At 40.1% G+C, this 15,871-nt stretch overlaps 1 protein-coding gene across 2 annotated transcripts in view; it reads right to left on the bottom strand.

Moving 5' to 3' along the window:
• The window catches only part of nup153 (nucleoporin 153), a 78,492-nt gene extending 64,101 nt beyond the window's left edge, over positions 1-14,391 (bottom strand). The window contains exons 1-2 of one of the 2 annotated variants that reach the window (XM_087978628.1): positions 14,157-14,391; positions 2,265-2,469 (exon numbers count right to left, since the gene is read on the bottom strand). In XM_087978628.1, coding sequence (XP_087834754.1) covers positions 2,265-2,469; positions 14,157-14,243 — 292 coding nt within the window. In that variant the 5' untranslated portion in view covers positions 14,244-14,391. Of the gene's footprint in view, positions 1-1,743; positions 1,884-2,264; positions 2,470-14,156 lie in introns of those variants that run through there. The other variant, XM_087978629.1, reaches the window with a different exon arrangement.
• Positions 14,392-15,871: the final 1,480 nt, after the last annotated feature.

The following is a 15,871-nucleotide window of genomic DNA, read 5'->3' as shown; positions in this document are numbered from 1 at the left end:
CCTTCAGCCCAAACTGTTCAAGTACTTAGCCTGTATTAATACTAGTCTCTTACAGTTTCACAAGTCCCTTGGTTACCGAGTATTTCTGGAAAAGTTTGGATATTGACCTCAATAAAGACATATGAAAGGTAACTGTTAAGTTTCCCACCAATTTCAATTGTGCACTACAAAATATTCTCCTGGCTCGAAGTGTAACTGGCTCCCATTTGTCCTAACTAATCTTTTCCTTTTCACATTCCTAAAGAAACATTTACAGTCTGCCTTTATGCTTCTTGCTAGCTTACATATTATATATATATATTTTTTTTCCCCTTTTCAAAAATCACTTTCTTGATCCTCTTTTGCTGGGATTTAAATTGCGCCAAATCCTCAGTCTTACCACTTTTTCTGACATCTTATAACTACTTCCTTTGATCTAAAACAATCTTTCATTAGCCACAGTTGATTCACTTTTCCTTTGGGAGTATGCACTTTTTAAAAAAATTACCATTGCCTATCCAACCTTTTACTGTATTTTTGAAATCCACCATGGCCAACATGTCACTTGTATCTTCATAGCCTTCTATGTTCAAATACAACATTATCACAATGAGTTACAATACATTCAAAATTAATGGTCACTATTTCCCAAATGTTTCTTCGCAAGGTTCTTAATTAGTCCTAGCTAAATTCAAAATAGCCCATTCGAAATTGGTTCTTTAACATATTGTTCCAGAATCCCACTTCTTACATAATTCAGGAATTCATACCACAGAATCATTGCTGATTAGGTTTACCCAGTCCATGTGCAAATTGACATCAACCATTATTACCAAGTAACCCACATTACATACATCTTTAAGGTCCTAATATTGACTATTACTGTTGATTAGCCCACAAAGCAATTCCCACCAATAAAAGCCACCATTCGCTGCGCTCACTCTACCTAAACTGATTCGACATTTTGAACCTTTACACCAGGATCATTGCTTACTAGTGTGACCTTATTAAGAACACTACCCCACAACTTTTTCCCTTTTACCTGTCCTTGTTAAATGCCAAATATCCATGGATAATTCAGTTCTCAATCTAAGAAACCTTGTAGTGATGTCTCTGTATTGGCAATAAAATCATAACTTGTGATTTAAATCAACATTACATGCATTCAGAAAGTGCCTTTATAACGCCTCAACATTTTCCATTCAGATCCTATTTGATGTTTGCTTTCTCATCACCTTTTTTCTAATTTTGGTTTACTATATTTAGAGTCCTGCTAACAGTCTGACTTTCCTCCAAATGATTCATTGCCCACCAGTAACAAAGAGGGCACTTCCCATGGATTTTGTCTGCTCTGACAAATATATATAAAGCTTTGAAAAAATGGTGGCTGATCTCATTAAAAGAGGAAATTGAGTGTGTTGTGTTAAAGAAAAAGACTACTTTTCACACGTTGATCTAGAAAAAGGGAGCATATGGACAAAGTTACCTATAAAACATTTAGGACATGAGAAACAGTGTTGTTGCACACATTGTTAAGTTGTGGAATGCATTACGAGAGATTTTGGTTGAAGCAGATAACACTGCCAACATACATCAAAATCTATAACTGTAATTTAGGAAAGCTATATTTAAATCAAACAAGCACAAACAGCAAGATTTAAATGATTGAATTATTTCTCTACAACTACTTTCTACAGTTGGAGGAGACCAGATCAGCAAAATGGGTTAAACTTGCAGCAGTGAAAAATCAAACACACCACTCACATTTTAAAGGTGATTCCTTCCTTGTTCTCCAAATGAATAAGTAAAGGGCATCTATCAGGTTGTTGGTTCATTTGGCATAGTACTATATTGGGGTTAGACCACGAAGTACTGCAACTCGTTGTGGTTTAACACAGTTCAGGAGGTTTGATGGACCACATCCGTGGCCCTGCATGGCAACATCAAAATTCAAGCTGGCAGTTATGAAACATTTGATTCTTGTACAATGTGAAGAAAGTGTATTTAAGTTTTCAACCAAGCAAAGGTCTAAAGCGAAACCATTACTTCATCTAAACTTTCTTAAATAAGGTGGAAGAAAGGGTGTCTCCTCAGGGTTGTGAAGGGTAGTTATCATAATTGAACAAATTGGTTCCTTCATAATATTTCATACTGGAAATCAAATTATCACATGCTTAATATTTTATTATTTAAATTATGCTAATTAAATACATGTAAACCCAACATTTCTTTACAGTCAAGCATCTATTTAAATGGAGAGTATAAATTTATACTTGTGCAAATACCTGCTGTCCTGCTGGTTGTTGGTGCTGGTTGGTGCTTTCCATTATCAAATGATGGGGTTTCATTTACGATGATTGGATCATTTTCATGGTTGTTTATTGACCCTCTTGCTTCAACTGGTTCTGTCTTAGATGTTTTCCCAAAGTACTTCTGTAGCCACCCAGGTACTATATTTTTAACTGTACTTGTAACTCTTCCAATGATTCCCTGCAAGCAAAGTTTGTCATAAATTATGCCAGATATAACAACCAATTTCCCTGCCTCAGTTTAAAAGTCAGACTGAATTAAAAGTATGCTCTGCCCCAGGTTGAACCACTTGTCAGATATCCAAAAAGGTGATTAGTGAAATACCAGTCACAATCAACAAAAAATATAAAGGCAACATCAACTTGAAAAAGTGAGGGTGAATGAGCTAAGTTATGAATTTATGCATAATATATCACAGCTTGTCACAATTTAACATATGCAATAGGTTAGCAACACCTGATGTTTTAAAGCTTACTTTGATATTTCTACTTTAATTTTACAATATGCTTCTCAAAAAGATTAAAATTAAGAAGAGAAGGCCACGCAGTCAATCCCTGGTGGGTAACATTAAGGAAAATCTGAAGGCAATTTATACATATAGTAGGAACTAAAGAATAACCATGGAATGATTGGGGTCCATTAGGGACAAAAGGAGGCCATTCAGCCAATTCCTGCATCACATTCTGCCTTGCCCTTGCTTCACAACATTGATAATTTCCCCCTTCAACTATTAATTCAATTCCCCATTGAAGATCAGTGTTGAATTTATCTCTAACACACTTTCAGACAATGCAGTTAAAATCATGTAAACACTAAGAATATTTGCATCTCTGATTCTTCGAATTATGTTAAATCTGTGTACTCCAATAAACGATCCTTCTGCTATCAGAAACAATTTCTCGTTATTAACTCAGGATAAACCCATGATTGTTCAAACATCAATTTTAGACATCAATCTTGCCTTTCTCTAGTGTCTCCCAATACATTCTCCATCTTTGATACCATTCTAGCAAATGTTCACTGCATTCTCTCTCAGGCCATCACATTCCTCAAGTACAATGTTCAAAACTGGACAGAGTATGCTCACCAGAGCCAAACCAGAGATTTACAAAAGTTTATGATGTCATGGCTTTCAAACTTCACATTAGTTCCTAAACCTAAGAATTCTGTAGTCTTTTTCCTTAAAAGCAACTACATTTTTCTGTTTCACCTCTTAAAATTAGACTACCGTATTTAGTTTATATTGCCTCTCTTCACTCTTCCTACTAAAAAGCACTGGGTCCATTTCTGGAACAGTAGGACCTATACAAGCAGAGCAGTTGTACCTAAATTGAAACACTATATTCCAAGCTATTGTACATGCAGTTGTTGGAGGTTTAAACTGATTTTGCATGAGGTGTAATACCAAGTGTTAACATAGTAGAGGATAATGAGCAGTCAAGTGTGGAAGAACCATCATTCAATCTAGAAGGCAGTCTGAATATTGATATAATAAGGTTCAAGCACAAGGGAACAAGACAAGGTTGGATAGCATTTACTTTGTTGCAAGTTTTCCAAGTGAGTAAGAGAAAAGTTAAGATGTTAATTAAATGGACAGTGATTTGATATCCTTACTATCACAGAGACAGGGACAGAACTTGCAATTTAATGGGAAATGGGTCAGAGGTGATTTTGTAATATTGATCAAGAAGTCAGTGGCTGCAGGAAAGAGCAATGATGTCTTAGAAAGTTTCTCAAATGAGATCATATGGGTACAACAAAAACAAAGAAAGGGGGAATCAGTTTGTGGGGGTATAATATAGATTTCCAATCACTCAGGGATAGAAAGACAAATGCATTGGCAAATAATCAAAAGTGTAAAAATCACAGAATAAATATACAGTATAATGAATTTCAACTTGCCCAACATGAACTGGGTCAAACTGGGCTTAGAGAAAGGAGTAATTCTTAAATTTAGTCCAGGAGAGCCTTTTATTATAACACATAGGAAGTCTTGTGAGAGTAGGTAGTGCTAAACCTTATTTATCGGAAACAAAGCCAGTCAAATAGTAAATGTCAATGGAGGAGCATTTCAGTGATAGTGATCATGACTCTTAAGAGTTAAGGTTATGATAGATAAGGACAAAGCTGAACCACAAATTAAGGTTCTGAACTGGTGGACAGACAATGTTAATGTGACAGGGCAGGATCTATCCAGAAATGGGCTGACAGCAGCAACTCACTGGAAAATCCATTGAGAACAGTGGGAGTCATGAAAAGAGAGTGCAACTCCAACATGTTTCTGTAAAAAAAGCGTAGAGTAGGATCAACAACTCCACAGAATCCTGGATGTCAAGGAATTTAAAAGGAATAAGGCGGAAAACACCTTTTTTTTGGCAGTTACCAAGGCGCCAAAATAGAAATCATACAGGAGCGTACAAAGCTAATTAAACGAAATTAGGAGAGCGAAGGGGGCATGACAAAACATTGGTGGGTTACATTACGGAAAATCCAAAAGCATTTTCTAAGTGTAACAGGGGCAAAAGAATAACTAGGGAATGAGTAGAGCCCATTAAGAGAGAATAAGTGGCGAAGAGTGCAGGGAGCTGGGGTATAGCTGAGGGTTTAAATTAGTACTTTGTATCACTATAAAGAGGGACAATGTAGGTATAGAAATCAGGGAAGAAGACTGCAACACGTGAACAAATCAGTATCAAAAGGAATGAGGCATTTGTAGGTCCAAAAGTCGATAAATTCCCCTCTACTGGAGATAAGGGAGGACACAGCTCTGACAGGGGCTCAGACAAACTTGATAAGGATGAATCAGGAAACAACTGGGCAATGAATCCAGTGATAGAGAAACGATTGGGAAAATGAGGGACCGATTTAACCTCCACTTAGAGACAAAGATAAATCAAGAAAAATCAGGATTGTCAGATTACATCTAAAAAGTATGATCCAATTTTTCAATATGGTGACTTGATCTGCAGGTGAGGGTAGTGCAATTGATAATAGTCGACATAAACTTCAGTAAGGCCTCTGAGAAGGTAGGAACATGTAAGAACCCATGGAATCCAGGCAAATTGAATCCAAAATTAGTTTAGTAGCAAGCAGCAAACGGACGCTGATCAATGTTTGAGAGATTGGAAGCATGTGCCCAACGGCACATTACAGGGTCCCTTGCTATTGGTTGCGTACATTCACAACTTAGATATGAACATATGGTCAATAGGTTCGCAGATGACATGAAAATTGGTGGTGTGGTAAACAGCAAGAAGCAAAGCCTTAGACAGAATGACATAAACAGGCTGGTCAGATGGACTTATGTGGCAAATGGAATTTAATCCTGAAAACTGTGAGGTGACACATTTAGGGAGGACTAACAAAACAAAGGTCAAATGGTAGGGTGCTAGGAAGTACAGAGGATTAGGCGGACCTTGGCTTACAACTCCACAATATGGGCCACAGTCCCTCCTTCGATACTGTAAAAACTTCACAACCCTCCATCACACTTCACATGGTGCAAAACTGGGTCCCGAAATGCGTCAACGACCTTCTTACTGTCTACTGTATTTGAGTTATATGACTTCTATCAACTTTGAAACTACATCCTTTGCTCATTTTTAACCTGTATCTAATTGTAATGTTCCTAAAATTAACAGTGTATACCACTATATTTCTCTCCAGTCTTAACTACTGCCCTGTACATGCTATTTTTCTAACAATATTAGATAGTACAGCACAGGAATATTGTATAGATATACACACTACACCTTGATGGCCATGAGTTTGAATTTTATTATCATGTTTACTATGAGATACTTAAACTAATGTCTCATTAAAAAGTCCATAATCAAAAATAGAAGGCACAAGGTTAATTCAAGTATACAAATCCAAGTGCAACTCATTTTAGGCTTGAACTCACCTCGCCGAATTGATACCCCAAGATGCTTTATATTGGAGATACAGCCATTCTGCTCTCATTAAAAATAATACCATAATAACCTTGAGTGATGCTGTGCTGTTCTTTATTAATGTTAAAAAAATCCCAAGCATCAAAGGGCCAAAGGTTAAATAAAGGTAATTATGAGGGCATGAGAGAGGAACTGACGAAAATAGACTGGAAGCAGAGCCTAGCAGGGAAGACAGTAGAGCAAAAATGGCAGGAGTTTCTGAGTAAAATTGAGGACACTGTACAGAGGTTCATCCCCAAGAAGAGAAAGATTATCCGGGGAGGGATTAGACAGCCATGGCTGACAAAGGAAGTCAGGAAATCTATCAAAGAAAAAGAGAGATCCTATAAAGTGGCCAAGAGCACTGGGAAATCAGAAGATTGGGAAGGCTACAAAAACAAACAGAGGATAACAAAGAGAGAAATAAGGAAGGAGAGGATCAAATATGAAGGTAGGCTAGCCAGTAATATTAGAAATGATAGTAAAAGTTTCCTTCAATACATAAGAAACAAATGACAGGCAAGAGTAGACATTGGGCCACTTCAAACTGATGCTGGAAGCCTAGTGATGGGAGATAAGGAAATAGCAGGAGAACTTAATAAGTACTTTGCATCAGTCTTCACAGTGGAAGACATGAGTAATATCCCAACAATTAAAGGGAGTCAGGGGGCTGAGTTGAGTATGGTTGCCATGACAGAAGAGAAAGTGCTAGAAAAGCTAAAAGGTCTTAAAATTGATAAATCTCCTGGCCCCAATGGGCTACATCCTAGAGTTCTGAGGGAGGTGGCTGAGGAAATAGCAGAGGCGTTAGTTGAGATCTTTCAAAAGTCACTGGAGTCAGGGAAAGTCCTGGATGATTGGAAGATCGCTGTTGTAACCCCCTTGTTCAAGAAAGGATCAAGACAAAAGATGGAAAATTATAGGCCAATTAGCCTAACCTCGGTTGTTGGTAAAATTCTAGAAACCATCATTAAGGATGAGGTTTCTAAATTCTTGGAAGAGCAGGGTCGGATTAGAACAAGTCAACATGGATTTAGTAAGGGGAGGTCGTGCCTGACAAACCTGTTGGAGTTCTTTGAAGAGGTGACAAGTAGGTTCGATCGGGGAAACCCAATGGATGTGGTCTACCTGGACTTCCAAAAGGCCTTTGATAAGGTGCCACACGGGAGGCTGCTGAGCAAGGTGAGGGCCCATGGCGTTCGAGGTGAGCTACTGGTATGGATTGAGGATTGGCTGTCTGACAGAAGGCAGAGAGTTGGGATAAAAGGTTATTTTTCGGAATGGCAGCCGGTGACAAGCGGTGTCCCGCAGGGTTCAGTGTTGGGGCCGCAGCTGTTCACATTATATATTAATGATCTGGATGAAGGGACTGAGGGCATTCTAGCGAAGTTTGCAGATGATACAAAGTTAGGTGGACAGGCAGGTCGTACTGAGGAAGTGGAGAGGCTGCAGAAGGATCTAGACAGTTTGGAAGAGTGGTCCAGGAAATTGCTGATGGAATTCAATGTGAGCAAATGCGAGGTCTTGCACTTTGGAAAAAAGAATACAAGCATGGACTACTTTCTAAACGGTGAGAAAATTCGTAAAGCCAAAGTACAGAGGGATCTGGGAGTGCTAGTTGAGGATTCTCTAAAGGTAAACATGCAGCTTGAGTACATGATTAAGAAAGCGAATGCAATGTTGTCAATTATCTCAAGGGGGTTGGAATATAAAAGCACCGTTGTGCTACTGAGACTTTATAAAGCTCTGGTTAGGCCCCATTTGGAATACTGTGTCTAGTTTTGGTCCCCATACCTCAGGAAGGACATACTGGCACTGGAGTGTGTCCAGCGGAGATTCACACGGATGATCCCTGGAATGGTAGGTCTAACATATGAGGAACGGCTGAGGATCCTGGGATTGTATTCATTGGAGTTTAGAAGATTAAGGGGAGATCTAATAGAAACTTACAAGGTAATACATGGCTTGGAAAGGGTGGATGCTAGGAAATTGTTTCCGTTAGGCGAGGAGACTAGGACCCGTGGACACAGCCTTAGAATTAGAGGGGGTAAATTCATAACAGAAATGCGGAGACATTTCTTCAGTCAGAGAGTGGTGGGCCTGTGGAATTCATTGCCACAGAGTGCAGTGGAGGCTGGGACACTAAATGTCTTTAAGGCAGAAATTGATAAATTCTTGATGTCACAAGGAATTAAGGGCTACGGGGAGAATGCGGGGAAATGGAGTTGAAATGCCCATCAGCCATGATTGAATGGCGGAGTGCACTATGGGCCGAATGGCCTTACTTCTGCTCCTATGTCTTATGATCTAAAGCAATTTAGAACATGTTTTTATAAAACAATTCTAGGAAAACGTTTGTCCAAAGTATCATTGCTGTTAGGGTATTGAGGGGAGTTATATCTTGCTACGTCATGCAAGTGACTTCTATACATAACCATACTTTAATGGTTACCTTCAAATTGCTAATCATAACTTCAAATGATATAATGGATATAACTGATAAGTTTGATGTCAGTTTTACAAAGTTTGAAATATTAAAATATACAACTCAAAGTATAATGGTCTTCATATTTAATAATGAAGCATTGAGTGAATATGGTACTTCTAAAAAAGGACTATTAGTTTCAAGATTAAATCAGACTTTCCACTGCAATTATCCATAACACTTTTACACATTAAAATATGTTGCCAAATGTCATAAGTACAGCTATTTGAATGAGGCCAGTTTTGTAGCAGCTATAACACGCTAACACATTGGGTCAGAGTTACAAGACGCAAGTTTGCATTTATGATTTTACAAAATACCTGAATGCAATGGGACAGAATGGGGGTATGTGGAGGGGCGATCCTAGTCAGGCGGACAGAACACCTTTTTTGGTGGGGGGGGGGGGCACTGGGAGGCTTCATCTTAATGCGACCATTATTTTGGGGGAGTCTGCTGTCATCACAAATAAAATGGAAAAAACAGTCAAAGTACATTATAATAAAAAAAATCCCCTTTAGGTTAGGCAGTTGGTACAGGTTCAAACTTCTAAAATCAATAGCATTTACAGAAAAATTCACAAAATGATTAATACAGGCAATAGATTTCCAGGTAAGACATTAAATAACTATGTTACAACAGTGAAACCAGAAAGTGTCAGCAGAGATGAAGCAACTTGTTGCTTTCTTAAAACAGATCACCAATTCAAGCAAAAATATCAGTAACTTGACCTTCTTTCGTTTACAGCAAAAAGCACTTCACAACTTTAAGAATCATAAGCTAAATAGAGTTTTTCAGAAACATCTTAAAAACAAGATTTTGGTTGTTGAGACTACAGGACGTAGGAGAAGTGGACAGTTTACCTTTCAGGCCTGCTGTTCCATTGAATGACATCATGGCTGATCTGATTATCCTCAACTCCACTGCCCTGACTTTAATCCATGACCCTACGTTCCCTTATTCATCAATAATCTTCCATTTCAGCCTTGATCATGCTTAACAACACAGCTACACAGGCCTCTGCAGTACAACTTTGACTCACTACCCTCAAGGGAAAAAAAAATCCTCATGTTTTAAGTGAATAACTTCTTACTCAGATTACACCATCTTGTCTTCGACACTCCAATAAGGGGGAAACAACCTCTCAGTATCTACTACATCAAGCCCCCTCAAAATCTTGTATGTTTCAATAACGTTGCCTCTTGTTCTTCTAAATTCCAGTGAGCACAGGCCCATCCTACTCAACCTCTCCTCACAACAAAACCCCTCATAACCCAGAATCAGCCTAATGAACCCTCTCCTGACTGCCTCCAATATCACGATATCATTCCTGAGATCAGGGGACTACAATTGCTGAGTGTTCCAACAGTGGGCTAACCAGCGCCTTGTATGGGATGCAAAGGACTTCCCTATTTTTATACTCTACTCCATTTAAAATAAGTCAAATTCCAATTTGTCTTCAGGATTACTCTAATTGTATGCTAGCTTTTCATGACTTATACACAAGGACCTCTGAACGCCTCTACATTGCAGTTTTTGTTCATTTAAATAATGTTCAGCTACTCAATACTTCTGCCCAAAGTGTATAGCCTCATTTTATTGACACCTGACAATTTTTTGCCCACTCATTAATTTGTTCTCTTGGTCTTATCCTCACCAGTTGCTTTCCCATCCATTTGTGTCAGCTGCAAATTTGATGATAGTACATTCATTTCTCTCAGCCAAATTATCATGGTATTTTGTGAATAATTGTGACTCCTGCAATGATCCTTGAGGCACTCCACTAATTACAGGTTGCTATCCTGAAAATGTATCACTTAACCCCACTCTATGGTTTCTAGCAGTTAGCCAATGCTGTATACTGATATACTACTTCCAATATAATGGGCTCACCTGGAGAAGCCTCATGTACTGTACCTTATCAAAGACCATTTGGAAATCAAACTCTATTATTATCTACCCTGCTTGTTACATCTTCAAAGAATTTAATGTTTAATCAGGCATATTCGCTGAACAAACCCACGCTGGCTCTGCTTGATTATGTAATGCATCTCTAAATGCTCTATTATATTTGTTATAACATTTTCCCCAATAATAGACATTAAGTTTACCAGGATATAATTGACTGATTTGAGTCACCCTTCCATTTTGAATAATGTTACATTGGTAGTTTTCTAATCCTCTGCCAACTTTCCGAATTTGTGGATTCTTGGAAGATTACAACCACTGCATCCATTATTGCTGTAGCTACTTCCTTTAATACCCTAAGATGCAACTGATAAGTCTTTAGTCTTATTAGATTCCTTAGTACTTTCTTTCTAGTGGCCATCAATTCCTTCTCCACGTCCCCAATGACTTCATACTTTTGAAATATTTTTTGAAATATATTTCAGGTTAGGGTTGGCACAGCTTGACGGACAGAGAGCTGAAGACGTTTTGAACCAAAGGTCAGAGGATGGAAAATTTAAGTGTGAAAAGCTGTGGGCTGGGTGAGATTTCAGAGACAAAGAAAGAGAATATAAAAGAGATCAAAGTGATTTTTTTTAATTTAAAGGCCTGGAGGATTAGGAGACAAAGTCAGCAAGGACAGGAATGATTAGTAAGAAGGGCAAATAGCACAGATAGAACATAAAAGGCAGTTTTGAATGAGGTGATCTTTACAGGCAGGAGGACGACAAAAGCAAGCCTGGACATATTTGAATCAAAGCAATAAAGACATTGTTGAGTACCAGCAGGAAGGTCTACATAGATGCAAGCAATATTACAGACAGAATAGTACAGCACAGCACCAGATCCTTCCGCCCACCATGTCTATGCCAACCATGTTGCCATTCTAAACTAATCCCAGCTGCATGTATATGATCCATATGCCTCTTTTCCTGCAAAAAAGTGAATGAGACTCTTAAATTCTCAGCATGCTTCTACAAAAATAGAGAATGTTACAAGAACATCTTACAGGTTAACGTGAGTGCTATTTATAATAAAGCTTTGAAGTCAGAATCTCATTTCAGATTTGAAGAGAATGCCATGGTCGAGATAAATCTGGCTTAACAAGATTAAACTGGATACCCAAATGCAATGGCTTCAGCCTGATCAATGTTTTAATTGGAAGCTGACCTAAGATTGAGGATGATGTCACTGGATTGCAACATGCTGCTAAGTCAAAAGAGGCATCCATGGATCTTCTGAACAATGGCATAACTGTGTAGGAAGAGAAGTCATCACTGGAGATAATTTGGTTACAATCATGTTAGGAAAGGCCGAATGAAGAGTAATCCCATTCACTTAGAACTTGGAACCCTGGTGCATTTTGAATTCCTGATCTCCTTCAGCCTATCAATGACACACCTCCAGCATTCAGGGACATAAACTGAATTCCTTCCATAAAGTTTTCTACCTCTCCCTCCTCCAAGAGGAGCTTTAAAACTCTGTTTTTTAATCAAACTTTTAATATTTGCATCATTTTCTGATGTAGCAACATTAAATTTTATTAGTTATTGCTTTCATGAAGCATAAGATCTTTTACTGGGTTTAATGCACCAAACAAATACAAATCAGAGTTTGGTACCTCGTAAGTACATGTTCAAAAGCACAAGTCTATGTCTATACTAAAAATCTGTGGTGCTGTCAATACGTTAGTGCACATGAAATCAAATGGATGGATGGAAACATGACTGAAGAGCGAAAGATCAAATGATCAAATGGGGTGGGGTGAGAACATTTGAAGGGTAAAGGGTGGGGTTGAACTACAAGAAGAGTGTATGCAGCAAGCATAACCATAATTCTCAAATAGCTGCACACTTCATAGATGCAGGATGCACAGTAATATACACATTTTGACAAGCAAAATTCTCTCCAGAACATGAAAAATATTAATACGGTACTATTGATTGAAACTCAGTTGGTGGCACTCAACAAAGCCACAAGGTTTCAAATCCAAGAATCATTCAAAACTTTGAGCATAAAATCAACACTGGCAAGCCAGCAAAGTACCCAGAGAGTGTTGCATCATTAAGATGCTGTACTTGAGAGACTTAAAGGATCTCATGGTATTAGCTCAAAGAAGAAAATCAGAAAGAGATATTATTCAGCCCAACACACTTGTTTGTGGATGTTCTCTGTGCACAAATTGGCTACTAGGTTTTCTATGTTAGAAGGACTAAACTTTAGTAACTGCAAAGTGCTTCAAGATGTCGGTGCTTGTGCCATGTATTTTAAAAAATTCACTTTTTTACCACTGTAACATCTGAGTCTTAAAGAACGAGCATCTAACTGAAGTGGTAATATAAGCCTACAGAGTCCCAATTATGTACTACTTCCTTTTTGAATGCAAGGCCATCGTTCACAACAGCCAATCACACTAAAGCAATATCCCTACTGAGTAGTCGGAAACAAGTGTAAAAGTTTTGTGGACATTAGTTTTGAATACCACTAACATAATAGGATAGGTTTTGATTAACTAATTTCTGAGCCCAAAAAAAATCTAGCAACCAAAATGCTATTTGGTTGTACATGATACTGACAACCCCATATACTGTTCTAGCTAAATGTAACAAATTTAAAACCAGTTTGTTCAAATACAAATCCCTCAGACAATATACAAGCCAAAGGTCAGAAAGAAAAATGTCCGGCCGACTGTGGCAAAATATAAATTTATAAAGAAATCCGTGACAACAGTCGAGTACTCCAGATACCGGCAGTGTGTCAAGTCCTCATGTCAAAATCGCAGCTGAGCCACCCCCAACCTCACGCTGATCTTAGGAGAGGAAACTGGTTAAACTTTAATATACGAAAGTACTGGCAAAAATCGCATTTGCACGTCAAACTTCCACAACAGAAATATTAGCATTCGGAAACATCTTGGAACACCCACTTTAAAAGGAACAAATCAACTCCGCGCCAAAACCCCCATGGCGGCACGCGAAAAGGACGGACAAACCGGAGCAAGCTGAAAGCCTGCCCCGAGAGGCTGAGAACAGGACCGGGACATTGGAAGGGTACAAACAGGACCGTGTAAAGGGATAGGAGAGAGGGAGTCGGCGGGAAAAGGGTGAGAAATTCGCTCTTATCAGCCGGCCATGAGAATGCAACCGGAAGCGAACAACGAGCCGACGGGAAGCGTCCCAACAGCATTTGCAATAAGTAAACACAATGAACTAAAACCCAGAGGGGAGATCCGTTGGGAGTTACCGCTTCGTTGTCAGTACCTTCCATCCCGCTCAGGCCTGATTCTTTTCTTTTTGAATAGGTTGGGCCCGAACGTGGTCCTGACTCTGCCCTCAATCACTCAGGCCGCTCAAGCCAGCCACTAGGCCGCGGCTCGCGCACACCGCCTCTGCCGAAAAAGCGGGGCTCAAGGAAGCCGCCGCCGCCGCCTCCTGCAGCGGCTTGGTAAACCCGACGGTCCCGATTGTCAATCCTTTCTTTACAGTGACGACAGAAAAATAAAATACCTGGTTCTTGGCGTAAGGCTTGCTAATGATGTGGTGTCTCTTGTTTCGGATTTTACCTCCTCCTCCTCCCGTCGTCGCCGCCGCCATGTCTGAATCTGTCTGCCTGCCAGTCGCTCGCGCCGCTCTCTATCTCCTAGCAGCCGTATCTGGGGGAGGGGGAGGGGCAAGGGAAGGGGGAATCCACGCTCTAACGTCACACGCTCGCTGCCTTCTTCTCCCGCAACCACGCACTTTGCACAAGCAGCCAGCCACCCGCGTGCGGGCACGCGCTCGCTCGCTCGCACGCACGCAAGTGCCTTCCCTCAAGGGGAAGGGTTTTTCCCCCCTCAACGCTCGATGTGCGCGCAAGAGCTAGCGTGCTCCGCGTGCGTCATCCCGCCGCCGGACGCTGCCATTGGCTCCGCCCAACAAAGACCCGCAAAGGATCAAGGGAGCAGAAAGAAGATCAGCGCAAGTACTTTCGCCTCCCCTGCGCGATCCCGGGACCAATTTTATTCTGGGACGGAGATGGGTGGGGACTAAAGGTCTGCGAAATCTACATTGTCCATCCCAGGCCTCACGCATGTGATTGACGTGAGCTCCAGCGAATCAGTGAAGCTTTCAACGGACATCATCTGACTCCAGAGTCTGATCAGCTCAGTGCTCGAGAGGAGGGGGAATTCCTGACCACAGCCCTCACTCAAAGGAAACCAAGATTATCTTGTTGAAAACGTGAAGTTGTGTGAACGGCGTTCGTGTACTCCAAAATGTTGCTAAAGACTGACAGTGTTCCCATGCAGTTTTATCCAGCATTGCAGAAGCCACTGTTAAGCGTTAAAATAGTTTCGGCCGAAATATTATGAGTCATTTTACATCACAACTGTGCCTCCACTTCAGGGACAGGCGTCAGGGTTTACGTGTTAGGTTTGAAGTCGTGACAAGTAATGTAGAAATGTAAAATTTAACCTTTTACTGAGGCGAATTGACTTGTGATTTTTGGCGTTTACGTATTTGGGTGTAGTGGCACAATCCTCTTTTTTTTAAAACCTCTGCTTGATAATACAAAATGCCTATTTAAAAAGCAGTGTATAGATTGGAGTGCTGCTGGAAAAGCGCAGCAAGTCAGGCAGCATCGGAGGAGCAGGAAAATCGACGTTTCGGGCAAACGCCCTTCATCAGGAAAACCTGTTACCGATGCTAAAAATCAAGCGAACGATAAAAAGGTCGGGTTATATTAGATGGGGTGGGGAGGAATTCATTTGATTCTGGTGAAAGTTCCAAACTCAATTTTCACTTCTATGTTCTCTTTATAACCATAAGAAACAGGAACAGCAGTTAGCCGCATGTTCCGTTAATCATGCTTTGCATTTCTTTTTCCTAATCATTCACAGGAATATGGACCTCGCTGGCTTGGCCAGCATTTATTGCCTGTACCCAATTGTTAAGAGGCTAAGAGAAAGGGAGGACTGCAGCTGCTGGAGAAGAGACGAAAAATGGTGCAAGAAAAGCACAGCAGGTCAGGCAGCAGCAGAAGAGTTGACGTTTCAGGCATAAGCTCTTCAGTAAGCTTATGTCCAAAACGTCGACTCTCCTGCTCCTGGGATGCTGCCTGGTCTGCTGTGCTTTTCCAACACAACACTTTACTACCCTAATTGTTAAATCAAGCACATTGCTATGCAGCTGGAGTCACACGTAAGCTAGGCCCAGACAGCAGATTTCCTTCCCGATGGACATTA

Source organism: Chiloscyllium plagiosum, unplaced genomic scaffold, assembly GCF_037043375.1.
Source record: "Chiloscyllium plagiosum isolate Xiang-an unplaced genomic scaffold, Cpla_swu_hap1 HiC_scaffold_34, whole genome shotgun sequence".
Classification (NCBI taxonomy): domain Eukaryota; kingdom Metazoa; phylum Chordata; class Chondrichthyes; order Orectolobiformes; family Hemiscylliidae; genus Chiloscyllium; species Chiloscyllium plagiosum.
Note: the sequence above shows the minus strand (reverse complement) of the source record. Positions and strands in the feature narration are given on the sequence as shown.